At 43.6% G+C, this 25,929-nt stretch overlaps 1 protein-coding gene and 1 non-coding gene across 4 annotated transcripts in view; both read left to right on the top strand.

Annotated features, from left to right (window-relative positions):
* Pde1c (phosphodiesterase 1C) overlaps window positions 1-25,929 on the top strand; it is a 575,927-nt gene that overhangs the window by 55,372 nt on the left and 494,626 nt on the right. For all 3 annotated transcript variants that reach the window (XM_085840595.1, XM_029478709.2, XM_085840594.1), the window contains exon 2: window positions 22,431-22,508. In XM_085840595.1, coding sequence (XP_085696721.1) covers window positions 22,431-22,508 — 78 coding nt within the window. The remainder of the gene's footprint in view (window positions 1-22,430; window positions 22,509-25,929) is intronic.
* Window positions 19,853-19,984, top strand: LOC115031390 (small nucleolar RNA SNORA17). The gene has a single exon (XR_003837030.1). It is a non-coding gene; the product is annotated as a small nucleolar RNA SNORA17 (small nucleolar RNA).

Genomic DNA, 25,929 nt, shown 5'->3' on the forward strand with positions numbered 1-25,929 from the left:
GTATGGGTAGCCTCTTAGGGCCTGTATTCCCAAGGGTAATGACTCTCCCAGGAGCCACAAGTTTCCAATAGTTTCTCAGATAGAGATGGGACTTCGTGGACCTCTCCCCAGATCCCTGTTGGGATCTCGGCTGGATTGATCTTGTGTTGGTCTCATGAATGCAGTCCCATCTTTGTGGGTTCTCTTGTGCAATACTGCTTTGCTGCAGATATCTATTCTCTATGGTGCTTATAATCTTTCTGACTCTTCTTCCATGATTATGTCTGAGTCTTGTGTGTGTGTGTGTGTGTGTGTGTGTGTTATGTAGCTGCCCCATTCATTGCTGAGCATTCTACAGTCTCTTATCCTTGAATGTTGCCTGATTGTACATCTCTGTGTTAATTGCCATTTACAGCAAAAGAAGCTTCCTCGATGAAGCTGAGAAATGCACTGATCCATGGGTATAGTGATAAGAACTCGCCAGGTGTGGTAGCATAACCTTTAATCCCAGCATGTGAGGGACAGAATCAGGAAGATCTCTATGATTCAAGGCCAGAATGTTTTACATAGTGAGTTCTAGGCCAGAGCTACACAGTGAGCCTTGTCTCACAAAATATAAGAACTTAGGGATCAGTTCATTACTATGTCCATTTTGCAGAATAATGATAATTCTAGTTTTTTCCTAAGGGCCTATGACCTAGGAAAATGACCAGCTGGTCATAAGGTTTTGGTTCAGCTAATGGTACCAGGCCTAGGTTCCATCTCACAGAATTGACTTTAAATAAAATCAGAAAGCGATTGGTTACTCTCATAACATTCATGACACTATTACCCTAGTGAGCATATCTTGCCAGTCCTGCCTTCACTGTGGTTTGAATCTGGTAAGACTGGTGTCTTTTCCCCCCACTAGTGTGTTGGCACCATTATTATCAGTGGACAAATTTTCTGAAGTAATAAACCAGAAAATTAAGTTAAATGATGCAATACCTCCGAAGAACAAGTACATTGATACAAAGAAGTAAAAGAAGAAGTGGGCTTCTCAGGGTTCTTCCAAGGTTGAACATATTTGATAACGAGCCCATGTACAACTGAAAGCAAACACCGAGGTATTTTTGTTGTAGAGCCATGGTATACCTCTGATAGCAGGTGCTTTGTGGAAAATGCCTAATGTAAACATTGTCCCAGAGGATCTCAGAATATTTTGCCTCATTAATTTTCCTTAGTATGAAAGGGTTTAACTCTTTCCTTAGCTTAGATTCTTCCCGACTATGACACTATATGTTCAGTTTGTTAGATTCCCCCAAATTTATTTATTTATTTATTTATTTATTTATTTATTTATTTATTTATCTATCTATTCGAGACAGGGTTTCTCTGTATAGTCCTGGCTGTCCTGGAACTCACTTTGTAGACCAGGCTGGCCTTGAACTCAAAATCCACTTGCCTCTGCCTCCTTAGTGCTGGGAGTAAAGGCGTGCGCCACCACGCCTGGCTTCCCCCAAATTTATTGTGATCCTATTATGTGCTAGGTATTAAATATACAATAGTGACCAAGACAGCCACAGCCTTACCCTTATAGATCTTACAATCCATAAGGTGAAAATACAAGAGCTTGAAGAAATGAATAAAGAAAAGAGCATATTTTGTGTTGTATGTGCAAAGGAAATTAAATTGTGAGAGAGTAAAAGTCTTCACATGCAATTTGAGGTGGAGAATTAATAGTAATTAAGGAGGTGGCCATAGAGATGGAGATGGGAGATAAAGGATGCTTCCTCATAAAGAATAATACACATAAAGTCCCCAAAGAGGCAGAGAGCTTGGCTTGTCGGGGGAGAGGGAGGAAGCTGGTCTGGCTATAATATAGTAAGTGGAGTGTGAGAAGTAGGGTCAAACTCCTACAAGGTAGAAATCACACAAGAGTTAGAGAGCAGGACCTGTGGAGACCTGGAGGCTGTGAGTATTAGCTTGGATTAATTCTGAGAACCATTGGGAAACATTGGAATGTTTTAAGAGGGAACAGTTTACTCAGGTTTATGTTTGGAGCTGTTTCTGGCTTTATTTAGAGAGGAGGTTAGAGGGAGACACAAGTGGAAGCAAGAGATAAAAGGCTATTGAACTAGAACCTCCCTAAGACAGCAAGGCTTGCGACCAGAGTAGCAAGAGAGGGAAGGACCTTAAAGCACAGCACCAAGTGAGTAATGTAGCTGCTATAGCTATGAAGACAGCAGAAAGCTCTACAGTGTCTGCTGAAGATGACATGTACAGCAATGAAACAGCTGCACTCCTGAGAATATATCCAAGGCACACACCTGCACATGTTCACCAATAGATGGGCCAGGAACTGTTTACAGCAGTCTATTTAATAGTAACTCTGCCTTACTTAGGGTTGCCATTGCTGTGATAAACACCATGACCAAAAGCAACTTGGGGAAGAAAGGGTTTGTTTATTTCAGCTTAGAATTCTCAGATCACACTCCATCACTGAAGCAAGTCAGGACAGGAACTCAAACAGGATAGAAACCTGGAGTCAGAGCCATGGAGAAATACTACATACTGGTTTAGTCCTCAGAGAAACTCAGTTAGGTTTCTAAGAGGATCCAGGATCATCTGCCTACCCACAGTGACCTGGGCCTCCTACATTAATCATTAATTAGAAAAATGCTTACATCTGGATCTTTGTGGGGGGCACATAATGCTTATTTCTTTTTTTTTTTTATTATTTTTATTACATATTTTCCTCAATTACATTTCCAATACTATCCCAAAAGTCCCCCATAGCGCCCCCCACTTCCCTACCCACCCATTCCCATTCTTTTGGCCCTGGCATTCCCCTATATTGGGGCATATAAAGTTTGCAAGTCCAATGGGCCTCTCTTTCCAATGATGGCCGACTAGGCCATCTTTCGATACATATGCAGCTAGAGACAAGAGCTCCAGGGTTCTGGTTAGTACATCATGTTGTTCCAACAATAGGGTTGCAGATCCCTTTAGCTCCTTGGGTACTTTCTCTAGCTTCTCCATTGGGAGCCCTGTGATACATCCAATAGCTGACTGTGAACATCCACTCCTGTGTTTGCTAGGCCCCGGCATCGTCTCACAAGAGACAGCTATATTTGGGTCCTTTCAGCAAGATCTTACTAGTGTATGCAATGGTGTCAGCGTTTAGAAGCTGATTATGGGACAGATCCCTGGATACAGCAGTCTCTAAATGGTCCATCCTTTCATCACAGCTACGAACTTTGTCTCTGTAACTCCTTCCCTGGGTGTTTTGTTCCCAATTCTAAGAAGGTGCACAATGTCCACACTTTGGTCTTCATTCTTCTTGAGTTTCATGCGTTTATCAAATTGTATCTTATATCTTGGGTATCCTAAGTTTTGGGCTAATATCCACTTATCAATGAATACATATTGTGTGAGATCTTTTGTGATTGTGTTACTTCACTCAAGATGATGCCCTCCAGGTCCATCCATTTGGCTAGGAATTTCATAAATTCATTCTTTTTAATAGCTGAGTAGTACTCCATTGTGTAAATGTACCATAATTTCTGTATCCATTCCTCTGTTGAGGGACATCTGGGTTCTTTCCAGCTTCTGGCTATTATAAATAGGGCTGCTATGAACATAGTGGAGCATGTGTCCTTTTTACCGGTTGGGACATCTTCTGGATATATGCCCAGGAGAGGTATTGCTGGATCCTCCGGTAGTACTATGTCCAATTTTCTGAGGAACCGCCAGACTGATTTCCAGAGTGGTTGTACAAGCTTGCAATCCCACCAACAATGGAGGAGTGTTCCACTTTCTCCACATCCTCGCCAGCATCTGCTGTCACCTGAATTTTTGATCTTAGCCATTCTGACTGGTGTGAGGTGGAATCTCAGGGTTGTTTTGATTTGCATTTCCCTGATGATTAAGGATGTTGAACATTTTTTCAGGTGTTTCTCTGCCATTCGGTATTCCTCAGGTGAGAATTCTTTGTTCAGTTCTGAGCCCCATTTTTTAATGGGGTTATTTGACTTTCTGGAGTCCACCTTCTTGAGTTCTTTATATATATTGGATATTAGTCCCTTATCTGATTTAGGATAGGTGAAGATCCTTTCCCAATCTGTTGGTGTTTTTTTTGTCTTATTGATGGTGTCTTTAGCCCTGCAGAAGCTTTGTAGTTTCATGAGGTCCCACTTGTCAATTCTCGATCTTACAGCACAAGCCATTACTGTTCGATTCAGGAATTTTTCCCCTGTGCCCATATCTTCAAGGCTTTTCCCCACTTTCTCCTCTATAAGTTTCAGTGTCTCTGGTTTTATGTGAAGTTCCTTGATCCACTTAGACTTGACCTTAGTACAAGGAGATAGGAATGGATCGATTCGCATTCTTCTACATGTTAACAACCAGTTGTGCCAGCACCATTTGTTGAAAATGCTGTCTTTCTTCCACTGGATGTTTTTAGCTCCCTTGTCGAAGATCAAGTGACCATAGGTGTGTGGATTCATTTCTGGGTCTTCAATTCTATTCCATTGGTCTATTTGTCTGTCACTATACCAGTACCATGCAGTTTTTATCACAATTGCTCTGTAGTAGAGCTTTAGGTCCGGCATGGTGATTCCACCAGAGGTTCTTTTATCCTTGAGGAGAGTTTTTGCTATCCTAGGTTTTTTGTTATTCCAGATGAATTTGCAGATTGCACTTTCTAATTCGTTGAAGAATTGATTTGGAATTTTGATGGGGATTGCATTGAATCTGTAGATTGCTTTTGGCAAGATAGCCATTTTTACAATGTTGATCCTGCCAATCCATGAGCATGGGAGATCTTTCCATCTTCTGAGATCTTCTATAATTTCTTTCTTCAGAGATTTGAAGTTTTTATTATACAGATCTTTCACTTCCTTAGTTAGAGTCACGCCAAGATATTTTATATTATTTGTGACTATTGAGAAGGGTGTTGTTTCCCTAATTTCTTTCTCAGCCTGTTTATTTTTTGTGTAGAGAAAGGCCATTGATTTGTTTGAGTTAATTTTATATCCAGCTACTTCACCGAAGCTGTTTATCAGGCTTAGGAGTTCTCTGGTGGAATTTTTAGGGTCACTTATATATACTATCATATCATCTGCAAAAAGTGATATTTTGACTTCATCTTTTCCAATTTGTACCCCTTTGATCTCCTTTTGTTGTCGAATTGCTCTGGCTAGGACTTCAAGTACAATGTTGAATAGGTATGGAGAAAGTGGACAGCCTTGTCTAGTCCCTGATTTTAGAGGGATTGCTTCAAGCTTCTCACCATTTACTTTGATGTTGGCTACTGGTTTGCTGTAGATTGCTTTTATCATGTTTAGGTATGGGCCTTGAATTCCTGATCTTTCCAAGACTTTTATCATGAATGGGTGTTGGATCTTGTCAAATGCTTTTTCCGCATCTAAGGAGATGACCATGTGGTTTTTGTCTTTGAGTTTGTTTATATACTGGATTACGTTGATGGATTTCCGTATATTGAACCATCCCTGCATCCCTGGGATGAAACCTACTTGGTCAGGATGGATGATTGTTTTGATGTGTTCTTGGATTCGGTTAGCAAGAACTTTATTGAGGATTTTTGCATCAATATTCATAAGGGATATTGGTCTGAAGTTTTCTATCTTTGTTGGGTCTTTTTGTGGTTTAGGTATCAGAGTAATTGTGGCTTCATAGAATGAGTTGGGTAGAGTACCTTCTGTTTCTATTTTGTGGAATAGTTTGTGAAGAACTGGGATTAGATCTTCTTTGAAGGTCTGATAGAACTCTGCACTAAACCCATCTGGTCCTGGGCTTTTTTTAGTTGGGAGACTATTAATGACTGCTTCTATTTCTTTGGGGGATATAGGGCTGTTTAGATCATTAACCTGATCTTGATTCAGCTTTGGTACCTGGTATCTGTCTAGGAACTTGTCCATTTCATCCAGGTTCTCCAGTTTTGTTGAGTATAGCCTTTGGTAGAAGGATCTGATGGTGTTTTGGATGTCTTCAGGATCTGTTGTTATGTCTCCTTTTTCATTTCTGATTTTGTTAATTAGGATGCTTTCCCTGTGCCCTCTAGTGAGTCTGGCTAAGGGTTTATCTATCTTGTTGATTTTCTCAAAGAACCAGCTCCTTGATTGGTTGATTCTTTGAATAGTTTTTCTTGTTTCCACTTGGTTGATTTCACCCCTGAGTTTGATTATTTCCTGCCATCTACTCCTCTTGGGTGAATTTGCTTCCTTTTGTTCTAGTGCTTTTAGGTGTGTTGTCAAGCTGCTAATGTGTGCTCTCTCTAGTTTCCTTTTGGAGGCACTCAGAGCTATGAGTTTTCCTCTTAAAAATGCTTTCATTGCGTCCCATAAGTTTGGGTACGTTGTGGCTTCATTTTCATTGAACTCTAAAAAGTCCTTAATTTCTTTCTTTATTCCTTCCTTGACCAAGGTATCATTGAGAAGAGTGTTGTTCAGTTTCCACGTGAAGGTTGGCTTTCTATTATTTATTTTGTTATTGAAGATCAGCCTTAGTCCATGGTGATCTGATAGGATGCATGGGACAATTTCAATATTTTTATATCTGTTGAGGCCTGTTTTGTGACCAATTATGTGGTCAATTTTGGAGAAGGTACCATGAGGTGCTGAGAAGAAGGTATATCCTTTTGTTTTAGGATAGAATGTTCTGTAGATATCTGCCAGATCCATTTGATTCATAATTTCTGTTAGTTTCACTGTGTCCCTGTTTAGTTTCTGTTTCCATGATCTGTCCATTGGTGAAAGTGGTGTGTTGAAGTCTCCCACTATTATTGTATGAGGTGCAATGTGTGCTTTGAGCTTTACTAAAGTTTCTTTAATGAATGTGGCTGCCTTTGTATTTGGAGCATAGATATTCAGGATTGATAGTTCCTCTTGGAGGATTTTACCTTTGATGAGTATGAAGTGTCCCTCCCTGTCTTTTTTAATGACTTTGGGTTGGAAGTCAATCTTATCAGATATTAGAATGGCTACTCCAGCTTGTTTCTTCATGCCATTTGCTTGGAAAATTGTTTTCCAGCCTTTCATTCTGAGGTAGTGTCTATCCTTTTCTCTGAGATGAGTTTCCTGTAAGCAGCAAAATGTTGGGTCTTGTTTGTGTAGCCAGTTTGTTAGTCTATGTCTTTTTATCGGGGAGTTGAGTCCATTGATATTAAGAGATATTAAGGAAAAGTAATTGTTGTTTCCTGTTATTTTTGATGTTAAAGTTGGCATTTTGTTCTTGTGGCTGTCTTCTCTTAGGTTTGTTGAGGGATTACCTTCTTGTTGTTTCTAGGGCGTGGTTCCTGTCCTTGTATTGGTTTTTTTCTGTTATTATCCTTTGAAGGGCTGGATTCGTGGAGAGATAATGTGTGAATTTGGTTTTGTCGTGGAATACTTTGGTTTCTCCATCTATGTTAATTGAGAGTTTGGCTGGGTATAGTAGCCTGGGCTGGAATTTGTGTTCTTTTAGTGTCTGTATAACATCCGTCCAGGATCTTCTGGCTTTCATAGTCTCTGGTGAAAAGTCTGGTGTAATTCTGATAGGCTTGCCTTTATATGTTACTTGGCCTTTTTCTCTTACTGCTTTTAGTATTCTATCTTTATTTAGAGCATTTGTTGCTCTGATTATTATGTGTCGGGAGGTATTTCTTTTCTGGTCCAGTCTATTTGGAGTCCTGTAGGCTTCTTGTATGTTCATGGGCATCTCTTTCTTTAGATTTGGGAAGTTTTCTTCTATAATTTTGTTGAAGATGTTTGCTGGTCCTTTGAGTTGAAAATCTTCATTCTCATCCACTCCTATTATCCGTAGGTTTGGTCTTCTCATTATGTCCTGTATTTCTTGGATGTTTTGAGTTAGGATCTTTTTGCATTTTACATTTTCCTTGATTGTTGTGCCGATGTTCTCTATGGAATCTTCTGCACCTGAGATTCTCTCTTCCATCTCTTGTATTCTGTTGCTGATGCTCGTATCTATGGTTCCAGATTTCTTTCCTAGGGTTTCTATCTCCAGTGTTGCCTCATTTTGGGTTTTCTTTATTGTGTCTACTTCCCTTTTTAGGTCTAGTATGGTTTTGTTCATTTCCATCATCTGTTTGGATGTGTTTTCCTGTTTTTCTGTAAGGACTTCTACCTGTTTGATTATGTTATCATGTTTTTCTTTAAGGATTTGTAACTCTTTAGCAGTGTTCTCCTGCAATTCTTTAAGGGATTTTTGTGCTTCCTCTTTATTGTCTTCTGCCTTTTTATCAGTGTTCTCCTGCATTTCTTTAAGTGTGTTATTAAAGTCCTTCTTGAAGTCCTCTATCATCATCAGGAGATATGCTTTTAAATCCGTGTCTAGCTTTTCCGGTGTGTTGGGGTGCCCTGGACTGGGCGAAGTGGGGGTGCTGGGTTCTGATGATGGTGAGTGGTCTTGGTTCCTGTTAGTAAGATTATTACGTTTACCTTTCGCCATCTGGTAATCTCTGGGGTTAGTTGTTATCGTTGTCACTATTTAAAGATTGGAGCAGAAGCTGTGTTCCACTCACCAGCAGTCTCTAAATCCTGCGGCGGGGGTCGTGGGTAGCTGACGGTACCCCGGTGCTGGTCCAGCCGGAAGAGGCCTGTGGTCCTACTCAGGCCGTTTTTCTGCTTCCCTAACTAATGCAGTCTCTGGTCCCGCGTGCAATTGGATTGGAGCAGAAGCTGTGCTCCACTCACCAGAAGTCTTAAGATCCTGTGGCGGGTGTTGTGGGTAGCTGGTGAGTGTCAGCTGACCCTGTGCCCCAGCTGCCCAGGTGCTTTTCTGACCGGAAGAGGGTTGTGGCCCTATGTAGGCCGGATTTCTCTCTCCCCAACCAGAGCAGTCTCAGGTCCCGCGTGATTGGACTGGAGCAGAAGCTGTGTTCCACTCACCAGCAGTCCCAAAATCCTGCGGCGGGGGTCTTGGGTAGCTGGCGGGTGTCAGGCCACCCTGCGCTCCCGCTACCCTGGCGCTGATCCGGCCGGGTGAGGCCTGTAGCCCTACTCAGGCCGGTTACTGCTTCCCTAACTAATGCAGTCTCAGGTCCCGCGCAATTGGATTGGAGCAGAAGCTGTGTTCCACTCACCAGCAGTCCCAAAATCCTGCGGCGGGGGTCGTGGGTAGCTGGCGGGTGTCAGGCAACCCTGCGCTCCCGCTACCCTGGCGCTGATCCGGCCGGGTGAGGCCTGTGGCCCTACTCAGGCCGGTTTCTGCTTCCCTAACTAATGCAGTCTCAGGTCCCGCGCAATTGGATTGGAGCAGAAGCTGTGTTTCACTCACCAGCAGTCCCAAAATCCTGCGGCGGGGGTCGTGGGTAGCTGGCGGGTGTCAGGCAACCCTGCGCTCCGCTACCCCGGTGCTGATCCAGCCGGATGAGGCCTGTCAATGCTTATTTCTTGTTCTTATCCTGTTGTTGTTGTTGTTTTGTTTTTCTTCATTTCCTACAGCCTGATCCTATGGAGACCTTTTCTCAATTGAGAGTTCCCTCTTCCCTAACTTGTGCCATCTAGTTTGTGTCAAGTTGACATAAAACTAGACAGCACAAGCTCAAGCCTGAAACAACTGGAATATTCACAGATGAGAGATGAAATCAGTGATGGCATAGTCACCCAGTGGAGGGCAGTCCTGGGAAGGAGTGAACTTTTCACTGGAATGAATGTGTCTCACAGACATAAGTCTGAGTGACAGAGGTCGGGTCGGGAGAAGAAGCATTGCAATGACTCCACATACATCATTTCAAAACAGAGGAAGTGGACGCATGGTGGCAGAAGCCTGGCACCTAGCCTTGGGGTGATTGTGAGGGCCTAAGGCAGGGGTTATGGGGGCCTCCTGATCTAGGTGGTGGTTGGACTAGAGCTGAGCATGGTTTAGGTTGTGAAAATTAATCAAGCCGTGTAGTTAGGATTCAGAGATTTTTACATCTATTTGTTATGCTTCAACAAGCAGTTTCTTTGAAAGAGACAAAACAAAGAGTGAGAGACTGGTAGTAGTCCACAGAGGAAATAAATTCGTCTTGGCCAAAGCCAATAGCAACAGGAGCAGAACCTGCCAGCCAGCCAAATCTATGGGTTCTGTGTGTGGACTGAGTCAACCATGCGTGAAAAGTGCCTCTTTAAAAAAATCTCATTACCTATTATTGGATGTGTGCAGACTTTTTCCTCATCATTAATCTCTAAATAATATGATATTATTTGCATGATATTTACATTACCTTAGCTATTTTTCCAGCACCTGGGATTTAACTCAGAGCTTCACACACTGTAGGAAAGTGCTCTTTCACTGAGACACATCACAGCCTCGTTTTCACCCACTCTGTAACCCAGGCATATGTTAATCTTGTGATCCCCCTGTTTCAGTCTCCCCAGGAGCTGAGATAGCAGGCCAGTGTCGTTAGGTATAATAAATAGTCTAGAGCTTATTTAAAGCACAGAGAGGATGGACATATGTAGGTTATATGTAAATTCCTGTATGACATTTTATTCAAGGGACTTGGATATCTATAGGTTTTCTTTTCCCGGTGTCATTCTCCTGCTGAGGGAAGGCTGATTGATGAGTTATGTAAGTGCATGTGTGTCTCATGAGTGAGCAAGGGTAGGGAAGTGAGAATGAAGATGGTTCTAGGTACTTTTACCATAACATTAGGGTACAGTTGTGAGATAGTTAAGGTTCTCATAGATCTTATATTAATAAGATCTCCCTGGGACATCATATATGTTTGCACTAGATCTGTTACCCAATTGAGACCGTTCCTTGGATAACTGTCCTTTTCTTTTCTCTGCATCCTTTACTACACATCAGCAGGACACAGGATGCTATTGCTTCTGACTTAGATATCCTGTTAAGTGCCTTTTACCTATAGTTGCCCATCCCAAGGTTCTGTGCCAGTGTGCGGCAACATTCACCCAATGGTTGCCTATGCTCTTTCAGTGTCTCTCCTCTTTCCATTTCTTCTTAAATGCACTCTGCTTGATGTTTTGTTTTCTTCAGAAACTGTACTTGTTATAATATCAGATGACCTGGTCACTGCTGGATCCAGTAGGCAATTATTAGTCCTCTTTCTGTTAGATCTGCCATGAGTGTTTGGTATAGTTGAACCACTTATCTTCTTTACTTGACCTCTTGGTTCCATACTGACTGTTTACAGTCTCCTTATCACATCGTCTCTCTTCTCCAGATCTAGTAGTCATGGTCACATCCTAAAGTGGTTCTCAACCTGTGGGTCATGACCCCATTTGGGATCACATATCAGATGTGGGGTCATACATGCAGATATCAGATATCTTGCATATCAGATATTTACATTGTGATTCATAACACTTGCAAAACTACAGTTATGAAGTAGCAACAAAATAGCTTTATGATTGTGGGGTACCACATAATGAGGAACTGTATCAAAGGGTTAGAATATCAGGAAGGTTGAGAACCGCTGTTCTAGAGTTTAGTCTTTGGTCCTTGCTTATTTGAGAATATGTGTGTGAGTGACTGTGTGCACACATGAGTGTACAAGCACTTTTGTGCACATATATGTGGAGGCTAGAGGTTGATATTGGGGGTCTCCCTCTGTCACTCTTCACTTATTTTTTTTTGACAGATTCTCCCATTGAGCTCATATCCCTCTGATTGATTGGTTGGCCAGCAAGCTTCTGGGGATCCCTTGCCTCTGCTCCCACCGTGCTAGGGTTATAGATGTTTGCCTCCATACTCAGCTTTTCATGTGGGTGCTAGAGTCTGAACTCAGGTCCTCATGCTTGTTTAGCAGGCACTTTGCCAATGAAACTGTCACCCCAGTCCCTTCCTTGATTTTCCAGTTCCACTGGGGACTGTTAGGCTCTAATAGTGCAAGCCAATGTAATAGATTTCCTTTTACAGATTTATATATATGCATATAGATATATTCTGTTGGTTCTGTTTGTCTAGAGAACCACAATATAACCTTAGACCTAGATTTAAATCCAGTAGGAGGTGGATCGGTGGCTACCTCTACAGATATTTACTGAGGCCTGTGATGTGTGGTTTTCTATTTGTTTGGAGCATATTAATGTGCTAAATTAGACCAAAAGTGCCTGTCTGACATTTTAAAAAAAGCAAATTGTGTGGTTTGTTATAATGAAATAAGTGTGGAGGGTGCTGGGGGGATTTGTGGTCACCTATTAGAAGGTGACACTTGAGTAAAGGCATGGAGGAGAGGGGATCAGCACTGCAGGAAGTGACAGAAATGGACTTTGCCGGCACGGGGCATCCTGGGAATAGAGCAATAGCAGTGTGGTGCAGGTGACACAGGCTGAAGCATGTGAGTAGATGGTGTCACCAGTCAGTGGTGACAGTGTGACCACAGTTAAGCAAAAGAAAGGTCAAAGCAACGTACTCTCGGGGTAGTCATGTAGAGCTGGGCTTCCCCGTTCCTGACAAGAAGGCTCAGCAGTTGCTTGAGTTTAGGGAGTGCCTTAAGGCTTCTCTGAGAATTCCTCTGTCTCAGTACTCTGTAGAGTTCCATGGTAAGGACCATGTGCAGTGGTCTAGTCCAACATTTATTAAGCTGACTGATCTGTGGAATCCTTCTCTGCTCTTTGTTTTTGGTAGAATGTCCAGTTAACTTCCAAAAAGCCCCACCCTTAGAAATGCTTATGCAGACAGACAGGAAGTAGCCATTTTGGAAAGAATGAACTAGGTTCTCCCTGGGAACAAAGTGCTTTGAGGAACTAGAAATCTTATTGGTAGTAGATGGAGAGTGGATTCTGGACACTATTAGAGGGAAAAGGGGTTGGATCTAGGGCCAAGTAACTGTTAATAAGCCATTTATTCTGTGTTCTCCATGTGTGTCAGGTCATGTGGCAAGCTTTTCTGTGAGGGAGCAGATGGTGAGCAATGTCCACTTTGCAGGCCTGAGGATCTAGTGAAGGTAGTCTGGGCTCTAGGCTAATGAGTAGGCAAGGCTGTGCTTCATCACAGCCTTATGGACTCTGAGATTTGAATTCCATGTACTTTACAAAATATTACTCTTTTTTTAAATTAATTTTTTGATCATTTAGAAAGGCACTTTTAACTTTCCTATTGTATACAAGTAGGTGGCAGGGCAGATGGGTTCACGGGCTGATGATGCAGCTCCAATGGAGTTCACAGCCTGCCCCGGGACAGATGCCTGGATAGCTACAGTTGATTAATTAAGGCAGATGCTTTTGTGCATATTAACCTACTTAATCCTTACTTTCTATGTCTTACTATTAATATGGGTGATTTGGGATGTTATGCTGAGACAAGGATTTGGGTGGGCTACGAGGGAGAACTGACATAAAGGCTCCCACAAAACCGGGGCAGATATAGGCCACCAACCAGCTAGAAAGTCAGGAATGGTTTGGATGGTAGCTTGAAACTCTCTGTTAGACAACGTTCCTGCCCTGATTTCTTCCCTCAGTGATAGAGTGTGACTGCAAGCTGTAAGGTGAAATAAACGCTTTCCTCCTCGAGTTGCTTTAGTTGTGGTGTTTATCACAATAGAAAGAAAACTAAGACAGCAGACAATTCAGTTTACCGCTTCTGAGGAACGGGGCTAATAATAAGACATAGAAAGTAAGGACTAAGTAGGTTAATATGCACAAAAGCACCTGCCTTTAACAAGCATTCAGTGATTTTGGCCATCATCACGGATATTTTATCTTCCCTTTCATCATATCCTCAGGTATATGTCATAGACAGTACATACATTTAATATACACACAAAAGTAACGATGGAGGTGGAGGTGGAGTTGGAGCAGTCCTTGTGAGCTCCACTAAAGGTATTTTAACAACTGTTGGGGTTTTAAATGGGCCTTGTAGAGTTAGTAGCATATGGATAGCTGGGGCAGGTACTTTAGCAAGCATTCATAGAAAGAACTTTGTTCTCTGAAAGTTAGACCATTTGCTAAATATAGAAGCCAAATGTTAAAAGTAATTAGCATTAAGCTGATTCCCTCTCAAGTTAGTAACAGGCGTGCTATCAAAATTCCATTTCTCTCCTTCCTAGTACCTGCCGAAGTGTTACTAAGTGTTTTGCTTTAGGACTTTAATAGATTTTAATTATTGAAAGGTGCACTTGAAGAGAAAGCAGGAAGGAGTGAAAAATGCTCTGTGGCTCTCGTGCATCTGCTCTGGGCTTCTCAGAGAAACCAACACTCCCCTGACAATATCCCAGCAACAGCAAGGACTTGGTGATTGTGATCCCATGTCCGCATCCCCAGTCAGGGTCACTTTTTCCTCTCTGAGTCGTTCTTCCTTTTGGAATGAACCTGCATTGTCCTTTGGCAAATTAAAGGTAACCCTGCATGACTCTGCCTTGTGATTTTGTTAAAACAATGTATTGGTATTAGTTTTTTCCCTCATTAATTACTTAATTTATTTACTTTATATCCTGACCACAGCTTCCCTTCCCTCCTCTCTTTCCAGTTCCCCTCACCTACCTTCCCCCACCTCCCTTCTCTTTCTCCTCAGAGTAGGGAAATATTTCCATGAATATCCACCAGCCTTGGCATATCAAGTTGCCATAGGACTAGGCATATCTTCTATTGAGTCTAGACACGGCAACCCAGTTATGTAAAAGGAATTCAAAAGCAGTCAATAGAGTCAGAGACAGCCCTTGCTCCTGCTGTTAGGAGTCCCACATGACGACTAAGCTGCACGTGTGTGTTACATATATGTAGAGAGCCTGGGTCCATCCCATGCAAGTTCTCTGGTTAGTAGTTCAGTCTCTGTGAATCCCACTGGACCCAGGTTAGTTGATCCTGTAGGTTCTCTTGATCTCTGTAGCTTCTTCAATTTTCCCCTCCCTCTCCCACAACATTCCTGGAGCTCCACCTGGTGTTTAGCTGTGGGTCTCTGGCTCTGTTACCAGTAATTTCTTGGTGAAGCCTCTCAGAGGACAGTTATGCTAGGCTCCTATCTGCAAGCATAGCAGATCTTTAATGCTGTCAGGGGTGGGTTCTCTCTCATGGTATGAGTCTCAAGTTGGCCCAGTCATTGGCTGGCCATTCTCTCATTTTCTGCTCCAACTTTATCTCTGCACATCTTGTAGGCAGGACACATTGTGAGTTGAAGGTTTTGTGGTGTTTCCATCCCTCCACTGAAAAGTCTTACCTGGTTACAGAAAGTGGCCATTTCAGGTTCTATATCTCCTATTGGTATGAGTCATAGCTAGGGTCACCTCATAGATTTCTGGGAGTTTCTATTGTCCTAGGTTTCTAGCTCATCCCAGAGATAATATCCCCATTCCAGTTCTCTCTCCAAATTCTCTCTCCCTCCATCCTCCCCACACTTGATTCCTCCTGTTTTCCTCCCTACCTCTTTTCTACCCTGTTACCCCCTTCCTTCACCTTTTGTCTATTCTGTTTCCCCATTCTCAGAGAGATTTGGGTCCTCCTTGTTATGTAGCTTCTTTGGGTCTGTGGACTGCACCATGGCTATCCTGTACTTTATGGCTAATATCCACTTATATGTAAACACATACCATGGTTGACTTTATGGGTCTGGCTTACTTCACTCAGGATGATATTTTCTAGTTCCATCCATTTGCCTGCAAATTTTATGATGTTATCAATTTAGCTAAGTATTATTCCATTGTGTAAATGTACCACACTTTCTTTATGAATTCTTTGGTAAGGGACATCTAGGTTGTTTCTAGTTTCTGGCTATTACAAATAAAACTGCTATGAACACAATTGAGAAAATGTTCTTGTGGTATGTTAGAAGCATCTTTTGGGTATATGTCCAGGAGTAGTATAAGTTGGGTCTTGAAGTAGAACTATTTCCAAATTTCTGAGAAACTGCCAGATTGATTTCCAAAGTGGTTGTATAAATTTGCTCTCCCACGAGCAATGAAGGAGAGTTTCCTTTGCTCCACATCATTGACAGTATGAGCTGCCACTTAAGTTTTTAATCTTAGCCTCTCTGAAGGGTGTATGATGGAATCTCAGAGACCTTTTGATGACTAATGATGTTGAACATATTTTAGGTGCTTCCTAGCCATTAAAGATTCTTCTGCTGAGAATTCTCTGTTTTTATCTGTACTCCATTTTTTTTTTTTAGCAGCAGTATGATTTTTTATTAGATATTTGCTTCATTTACATTTCAAATGCTATCCCCTTTCCTAGTTTCCTCTCCAAAAGTCCCCTATACCCTCCCTCTACCCTGCCCCCCAATCCACCCACTCCCACTTCATGGCCCTGACATTTCCCTGTACTGGGGCATATAATCTTTGCAAGACCAAGAGCCTCTCCTACCAATGATGGCCGACTAGGCCATCCTCTGCTACACATGCAGCTAGAGACACAAACTCTGGGGGCACTGGTTAGTTCATATTATTGATTGTTCCTCCTATAGTGTTGCAGACCTCTTTAGCTCCTTGGGTACTTTCTCTAGCTCCTTCATTGGGGGCCCTATGTTCCAACCAATAGATGACTGTGAGCATCCACTTTTGTATTTGCCAGGCACTGGCATAGCCTCACAAGAGATAGCTATATCAGGGTCCTGTCAGCAAAATCTTGCTAGCATATGCAATAGTGTCTGGGTTTGGTGGTTGTTTATGGGATGGATCCCTGGGTGGGGCAGTCTCTGGATGGTCCTTCCTTCAGTCTCAGCTCCAAACTTTGTCTCTGAAACTCCTTCCATGGGTATTTTGTTGCCCATTCTAAGAAGGAACGAAATATCCACATGTTGGTCTTCCTTCTTCTTGAGTTTCATGTGTTTTGCAAATTGTATCTTGGGTATTCTAAGTTTCTGGGTTAATATCCACTTATCAGTGAGTGCATATCATGTGTGTTCTTTTGTGATTGGGTTACCTCACTCAGGATGATATCCTCCAGATCTAACCATTTGCCTAAGAATTTCATAAATTCATTGTTTTTAATAGCTGTGTAGTACTCCATTGTATAAATGTACCACATTTTCTGTATGCATTCCTCTGTTGAGGAACATTTGGGTTCTTTCCAACTTCTGGCTATTATAAATAAGGCTACTATGAACATAATGGAACATGTGTCCTTATTATAAGTTGGAACATCTTCTGGGTATATGCCCAGGAGAGGTATTGCTGGATCCTCTGGTAGTACTATGTCCAATTTTCTGAGGAACTGCCAAACTTGATTTCCAGAGTGTTTGTACCAGCTTGCAATCCCACCAGCAATGGAGGAGTGTTCCTCTTTCTCCACATCCTCACTAGCATCTGCTGTCACCTGAGTTTTTGATCTTAGCCATTCTGACTGGTGTGAGGTGGAATCTCAGGGTTGTTTTGATTTGCATTTTTCTGATGATTAAGGATGTTGAACATTTTTTTCAGGTGCTTCTCTGCCATTCGGTATTCCTCAGTTGAGAATTCTTTGTTTAACTCTGTACCCCATTTTTAAATAGGGTTATTTGGTTTTCTGGATCTGTATTCCATTCTTATTTGGGTTCTTTGGTTTGGTGAGGCCTAATTTATTGAATTCTTTATATATTTTGGATATCAGCCCTCTGCCAGATGTAAGGTTGGTGAAGACTTTTCCCCATTCTGTAGGCTGACATTTTGTTCTTCTAATGGTGTTCTTTGCCTTAGAGAGTCTTTTCAGTTTCATAAAGTCCCATTTATTAATTGTTGATCTTAGTGCCTTAGCTTTTGGTGTTCTGTTCAGAAATTTGTCTCCTGTGGTCTAAGCCTGCTGCACGCTTTGGTTTCGACTTTCATGTTTCTCTGTTGTAAATATAGATTGTGACTCTGACTTCACTTGTGGTGCTGAGTCCATGGGGAACAGAGCTCTGAGGCCCAGTCAGCAGACCTCTGTGCTTAGTATGTGCTCTGAAAATGCTTCCTTCTCCATTGCTCAGCGTGTTACATGTAGGGTGAGATGTTCCTTAAACTTACTTGATCCGAGATGGATGTGTGAAAGTTAGAGTATAGCCATGACTTTTTTATGCATGTGTGCAAGAATAAGACAGTTGTGGGGAGGGTTGTGTAAGTCAAGTAAATATGTACAAATTAAACAAGAAAACACCTCGTTTAATAAAACCTCTGATAATTGTGATAGATGCAATATTTGAAACTCAAAATATATACACAATTTAAGTACACTAAAATATAGATTGGGTAGTTTCAATGAGACGCAAACTTTTGCAAATGTTAGAGAATGTTACAGCGATAAGAATTTGGTAAGACAAAAGGAACATTAGTCAGCTGATAGGCTGGTGAGCAGATGCTTAGCAACTTCACGTTCATCCAGTTGGTCACAAATCAGCTTGTCTCGTCCCTTTCTACTGTGTCCTGGTGATGATCAGGAAGTGTGCTGTGTTCCCTTGAGCCATGGCCTGTGGGGAGTCACTACCCATCCCATTTGTTCTTGGACTTTGGGGGTACCAGAGTGCATGATTGATTTCCCTGTATCCACGTTACAGTTACATAACATCTCTACAAGACGGTGAGAGAATGGCTTCGTCTCAGTTACTTTTCTAGTGCTGTAAGGGGATCCCATGACCAATACAGCTTATGAAAAAAGGCTTGCTTACTGTCTCAGACAGTGAGTCCAGGATGGTGGGGAATGCAATAGCAGGCAGACGGGCATGGCACTGAAGCAGTAGCTGAGAGCTTACATCTGATTTCACAATTAGGAAGCAGGGAGTGGTAGGGGACTTTTGAAAGCTCAAAGCCCACCCCACAGTGACGTACCTCTTCCAGCAAGTCCGCACTTTATGATCCTTCCTTAAAAAAATCCACCAACTAGAAAACGAACATTTAAATATATGAACTTTTGGGGTCCATTCTCACTCAGATTACCACAAGTTTGTTGTTATTATTGTTTCCATTTTGTTGTTTTCAAGACAGTGTTTGCCTGGCTGTCCTGGAACTTTTTCTGTAGACCAGTCTGGCTTCCAGCTCATAAAACCTCCTACCTCTACTTCCTGAGGGCTGGGATTAAAGGCATGTGCCAGCACTGCCCAGCTACAAGTTTTATTTATTTTTTTAAATTTAAATTTATTTTTAATTTATTTTTTTACACTCCATATTCCATTCCCCGACTCCCTACCCCCAAATCCACCATCTGTCTGCTCCACATCCCACACTTCTTCCCCACCCCATCCTGTCTCCATGTGGATGCCTCCAATCCCCAACCCACCTGACCTCTAAACTCCCTGGGGCCTCCAGTCTTTTGAGGGTTAGGTGATTCATCTCTGAATGAAACAAACCTGCAAGTCCTCTACTGTATGTGTGTTGGGGGCCTCATATCAGCTGGTATATGCTGTCTGTTTGGTGTTCCAGTGTTTGAGAGATCTCGGGGGTCCAGATTAATTGAGACTGGTGGTCCTCCTATGGCCTTGCACTCCTCCTTAGCTTCTTTCAGCCTTCCCTAGTTCAACCACAGGGGTCAGCAGTTTCTGTTCATTGGTTGGGTACAAATATCTGCATCTGACTCTTTCAGCTGCTTGTTGGGTTTTTCAGAGGGCAGTTATGATAGATTCCTTTTTGTGAGCGCTCCATAGCCTCAGTAATAGTGTCAGGCCTTGGGACCTCCCCTTGAGCTGGACCCCACTTTGGGTCTGTCACTAGACCTTCTTTTCCTCAGGCCTGTAATTCTTTCAGAGAGGAACAATTATGGGTCAGAGATGTGACTGTGGGGTGGCAACCCCATCCCCAGCTACAAGTTTTAAATCCCATAAAATTGATATATTACATACTAACTTCAGAAACACGTCTGTTGGAACGTATTCACTTTAGAATTTCTTTCTTAACTTTCCTAACTGTACACCTAGAAAGTTTGTTGTGGGAAAGGAAGACCATGTATTAGGTCTGCTGAAAGCCGTGTTTAATTTCTAATGCTTATGACATCGTGACCTTGGTTGGAAGCTTAATCATGTTATTTATTCTCCTTAAGGTTGCTTGTCCCTTGTCCCTAGAGGAGTTGCAGGTGTGGCTGCTGTGTCACATGGGTGTCAGTAGGTGGCAGAGAGGAGAGAGGTTATGTCTATGCTCAGTGTTCTGATGTGTGAATCTCTGAATGAAAGGTAGCTTAACAGATCCTGAAAGAAGCGAGCCTGAGATGACCACCAGTGCAGCACCAGGCAGGCCTGCACTGTCTCCCAGGATGGGGAACAGGCTGAAAATTAGAAGAACCCTTCCTAGGACCACAGACCCCAGGCTGAAGTGAGCCCACGACGGACAACTCTTATAAGGGACCACTTGAGTGGGCCAAGTGAGAAACAAGCTGGAGATGACCACTAGAACACCATCCTGGGGCCCAGACAGGGAGCTCACCTAAGATTACCACCAGTTGAGTGCTGCATAGGCCTAGAGGAGCAGACCATGCCTGATATGACCCCTGTCTGGTAGCATAATGCACAAGAGGGTATAGCACTCCAGAGACCACTCCTGAGACAACCTTACACAGTCAGAGACCCTAGGTGCCACTGAAAGAAGCAAGTAAGTGGTGGAGAAATGGGAGAGAAAGAGAAGCAGAAGCACGTGGGAAGAATGAAGAGAGGCAGAACCGAGACTGGAGGGTAGCTATCACCTGATATGAGCAACTAGCAAGGCCACCAAGGACCATGGTGGGGTCCTGGCCTGTGCTGTCACAGGCACCATGCCTGGGTTCATGGCCTTGCAGCAGCAGGCAGCTGTTCCTGGTCTAAACTGTCACCCAGGGACATGTTCATGTCTGAGAACAGTGTAAGACTTGCCTCACCCCTCACCGGGGCATTGTGGGAAAACTGGCCTTGGAGACATGAGAGCAGGAGCGCTGACCTTTTCCCTAGCCAGCTACAGAACTTGAGAGTGGCCCTGTGCATTTTGGGAGTTGCAGGTGTGCTGGCAATGAAGGCACAAGCATGGGAGAGCTGGACATACCAGTTGTCTCCCATGCGGTGGCATGGATAAGGAAGAGATACCTTCCTCCCCACACTGCCTCTCGCCATCTGTAACAAGTGGGAGACCTGGCCCTGGGCTCATAAGAGCAGGAGAACTGGCCCTGCCCCTCATCAGCTGCAGTGCTTGGGAGAGTGGGCCCTGCACCTTGCCAGGCAGCACAGTCGCTGACCCTGGTGGCTGAGGTGTAGGCAAGCCAGCCCCAAGTGTGAGTGTGGGAGAGCTGGCCCTCAAACTTGTCTGGTGTGGGGTGACATGGTGAAGAGGAGATGACCCTCCCCTCCCCACTTATTCTTTGCCGCCTAAGGCAGGCAGGAGAGCAGAACTGGCCAGAGGTTATCAGATCAGCACAGCTATCCCTGCTCCTCACCTGCTGCAGCACTCAGAGCAGACCCTGCTGTTGGGGTTGTGGGTGAGCCAGTCCCAAGGATGTGAGCATGAGAGAGCCAGCCTTGCTTCTTGTCTGCTGTGCGGTGGACAGAGAGATCCCCTCTCCTACCTTTTGTCTTCACCACAGGCAGCAGGCAGGAGAGCTGACACGTTTGCATTCATGAATGCAAGAGAACAGTCCCTGTCCCTCACCTGCTGTGCCATTGAGAAGAGCAGGGTCCTACACCTCACAGCCCTGGTTGTGGGAGATACTGATGAGTCAGCCCTGAGGCTTCAAGAAGAGGAGAGCCATTAGGCTCACCAGCTCAGATATGTCTCAGGCCCAGATCCAGGGCTTTGAATTGGCCCACCCCACCATCTCCTCCACTGAGCACATGAATAGCACATGAAGCGGCCGCTCCTACAGATCCAAAACTACAGCAGGATATCGAGAGAATTCCCAGTGAGGATCCAGTATTGATAGAGAAGTATTGGTAGCAGAAGCCAGAGGCCTTATACCATACCAAGGTGTCATTCCAATGAACATAAACAGGCAAAAATGTGTGGATACAAGGTTGTACTGTGGGACATACTGCAACACACTACAGCTTCCACAATGACATCCTTTTCCTCTGTTGCAGGAAGGTTGCAAGGGGGGAGGGTGGGTATGTGGGGCAGGGGAGATGTGTAGGCATGAGGTACATGATATGAATTCACAAAGAGCCAATAATGAGTAAAAAAAAAAAACAACCCCAAAAGCTTGTCTACTTGAAAAACCAGTCCTTCTGGATAACCATATCCACCAGGTTATGGCAAAGGAGTTTATATGCAGAGTATGGCCTGCACTTTCACTCTTCCTCCATACCAGTGCCCTTGTGATGTAGAAATCTGTGTCACATGGGAGCCTTTCAGAACTTTGGAGGACGCTCCCTTGACTTTCCTAGCCTGTTCCCTTTTCAGGGATGGCTTGCCCACCACCCACCTGGCGACAGTCCTTCTATGTATTATACAGGCAGACAAAGGTCTGGGTCTGTAACACCAATGGGATAGATGCCACTTCTGTGAGCACACTGGGTACAAGGACAAAGAGACTGTAACGGTCCTGCTGTGAGGGCCTGGAAGGGCGAGAGTCTGGTCAACAGACTAGACAGCTGTATTGGACCCCTGACCACCATGGGGGGGTGCTCTGGCTACCACAGCTGCCCACCGACCCTGTATCTTTTCTTTGTCATAGAGACTGGCACTGGGAAGACAGAAGAGTTGATCACCCAGACAGACACCACAGAAAGACAGCCAGCTGCAGGAGAACAAGGTAAGTAGGCCATGTTTCCAAGTTCTCCAGATGTCCTTCCTAACTCTGAACTTGAAGCAGCCAAACAGAGTAATGAAAATCCAGGGACACATGGATTGGTGGCAGCTGCAGGTGCTGCGGAGCAAGGTCTGGAGTCCTTGTTACAGAGCTTTAGTCTCTGTTCCTTGGTGGTGGGCAAGCTGGGTCCTAAGGAAGCTCCCTGTCATCTGCCAGTTCCCAAGCTCCTAGAATTGAGCAGTGTTGCTTTCCCAACAAGTGTTTGGGCCACGAATCAAGGGGCTTTGTGAGATCTCTTTTTGAGAGACTGGTATCTATACATGGTCGGACATCTCAATGTCCTCATGAGCAATTGCATCCTGGTTTCTTGCATTTATTTATTCTCATGCCTCCTTCTCTCCTGGTGAGAAGTGATAACCAGGCCTCCAGCCTGAGAAGACCCACTGTTTACATCAACATCCACATGCTCCTTATCCATGATGTGCCCTTCTGTGTGTTTCTGCTGCCTTTCTGGGAAGTCATTGTCATGTGTTGTGTACTGTGTGTGGGGTCTTGCTGTCATGTGCCTGTCACTCACCACCCACCTCTGTGGTACTGCTGTAAGCTCAGCTGTGTGTGCTCTGGCCAATGAGGGACAATCGGGTGGGAGATTGGAGGGAAGAGGTTTTGTTTTCCAGAATGTGGTCTTTCATGCTGTGGGCAGGGATGGTTCAGGGAATGTTTGTAGAGGGAATTTGGTGACTCCATTTGGAGCTTGGAGAGAAGGAGTTTGGTTCCCTGATGAGTATACTATGTGCAAATTAGTCCTAGCTCTGATGGCTCGGGTGAATGCTGTAACAGACTAACTACACTAACTAGCTGTAATCACTAGTGCTATCTATTTCTCCTTCTGATCCTATCTGTTGTTGTTGTTCTGTAAAACTTTCCACTCTTTCAGGCTACTCTGTCAAATGACCTGCATGAATGTTTACTGCAATGTAAAATCAGCGTAGCTGGGTCTGACATAGTTATACTGATATTTATTGAGCATTTACCATGTGCAAACATTGTCCCAAGCACTATTCACACTGAATTCATTCCACCTGAAGGATAGTTGGTTCCCCTGAGGAAACAGGCAGAGGCCAATGTCATGCATTTCAGAATGCTTGAAAATATTTGTTACCTTTTGATGGCATCCACCCATTAATGGGATGAAAATAATGTGGTCTTGGTTGAGGCAGAAGTGACATCAATTAAGCCAAAGAGGGGGAACACACTCACACACACACACACACACACACACACACACACACACACACACACACACAGGGGTGGGGGTGGGGTGGGGTGGGGTGGGGTGGGGTGGGGAGGCAACTTTCTCTTGCCTCCTACCACTCTTATCTGCAAAGGAGAAAAATGCAAATGTTATCTTTGTGTCAGGAAACGGCCTGCTGGACCAGCAGCCCTCAGGCCTGGCTCCAGCCACATCCTGAGCTTCCCTTTGTGTTATGAGAACTGTATTATCTGTTTGGTTGTGGGTTAGCCCATCAGGATTGTGAACGACCAAAGGCAGAGAAGAAAGAATCCCCTTTGGCTCTGAGCCTGCCTGACCCAGCAGGCTGACTTGTGCTTTTCACTCTGGGCCTCTGGGCCTTTTCTCCCTTTTTTTCCTCTCAGTTCCCCCAGACAGCCGTATCTCTATCCCATTTCCTTAGAAGAAATCCTTTTGAGAAGGCTAGAAGCTCTACATGGCTACCAGGGGGAGGTGTCCTCTGTGGCCACTGGCTCCTGGGTGAGTCTCCTAATGCTTTAAGTTTTCTTCAATTGTGTGGCAGGGCACTGAGAGTGGCCATTTCCAGGGTTCCATATCATGCTGCAGATGTGACCAAGTCCACCCTATGTGCTTGAGGAGATGAATGGTGGAGAGGCTTGGTGGAAACCTCAGGCTTCCCTCTATAGAAAGGCGACAAAGTTCCGAGGTGTAGTTCTGTCTCCAGGTAGGAGTGGATGGGAAAGGAATTGGAGCTGGTCTCCAACTTGGACCCATCTCTTTCATGCTTATTTGTCTCTCTGGCCTTTATTTCAAAAGGAAAAAGTTGAAAAAAGTATGAATGTGTGGAAGGGTAGTTTGATGCGGGTATTTGAAACATTATGCCATATCAGAAGACATAGTGATGGAGCCAGGGAGGATGTGGACCTGGCTGTATGCAGAACTTACCGCCACCTTAGCGACACCGGCCTAGGGTTCTTTATGTATGATATGGAAATGTTGTGAGGACTAAAAGGCTTTATAGGTAGAAGAGTCTAGCATAGTGGCTAATGAAGAAAGTCCAGGTTTTACTTCTGAAGCAAATGTATTTGACTCTGACGAAAAAAAATGACAACAGAAAGATCCACAGGGGAAAACACATGATAAGTAGTTTACATAAACACAAGAGGCTTTAAGTATAGACTCAGAGATACATGGTCAGTTATCCATTTTTTAATGCATTGTTTGGGTGAAGCATAGGAAATCATGTAAAAATATGACTGGACCTATAATCTGACAGTAGACTGAGGAAATGGTCTGTGCTCACACTGTTCATTTAGATGCTTCTGGGGATGTCCATGCAGCCTTCCTTCCTTCTTTCATTCCTTCCTGGTATAAGCAGAATTGTTCTGTCATCGGGGGTCACATGACACTATCAGGCAAGAAAGTTAGAGAACTTTTGGTCAACTCTTGCACAGAAAATCTAGGGAAAGTTAGGGTGCTGATTCTTAGGTTGTATTAGTAACCCCGAGGAACAGGGCTCCTGGTTTCTAGAATCAATTCTGAGGAAGAAGAATCCCAGTTCCTATGACTTGATCAAAGAATTCATAGTGAGACACAGGAGACTGGGAGACAGAGAACTGCTTATGGTACCTTTAATCATGAGAACACATAGAGAGAGACAAACCAGGAAGACGAAAGAGACTGCTTCAGTCAACAGCATCAATTTCTGAGCCCCAAACAGAATCATAGGACAAACCTCAACAGGCAGCAATTGCCGACGAAGAAAATCTCAGAGGAAACTGACTCTTCCCACATCATTTAATTATCATCGAACCAATGCCCTTTTTAACTCCTTTCTGATTTGTATTCTTTCAGAAATGTGTCTTATATCTCTGTATTCTGTACATCTATATTTACCTGTGATCTGCTTGGGTTGCCAAGTGTTTGAATCAGTTCTGTAAGATGCTCATGGCAGTGTGTATTTTAGTCTGTTCCGTAAGTGTGTGCGGAGTGCCGATTTATGTATGTAAACTTAGGTATGTAAACCCTATTGCTTTGAAGGATGGCCCTGAGACCATAAGGAAGACAAAGGGAACCAACTCAAAGTCTACTTTCACAGATTGTTTCTGCTGACTTGAGAGGCATTGTGAAAGAAAGTTAGTTCCCAAATGTATGTGCAAGCACGCATCACAA

Source organism: Mus caroli, unplaced genomic scaffold (assembly GCF_978045245.1).
Source record: "Mus caroli unplaced genomic scaffold, Mus_caroli_1 scaffold_7, whole genome shotgun sequence".
NCBI lineage: Eukaryota > Metazoa > Chordata > Mammalia > Rodentia > Muridae > Mus > Mus caroli.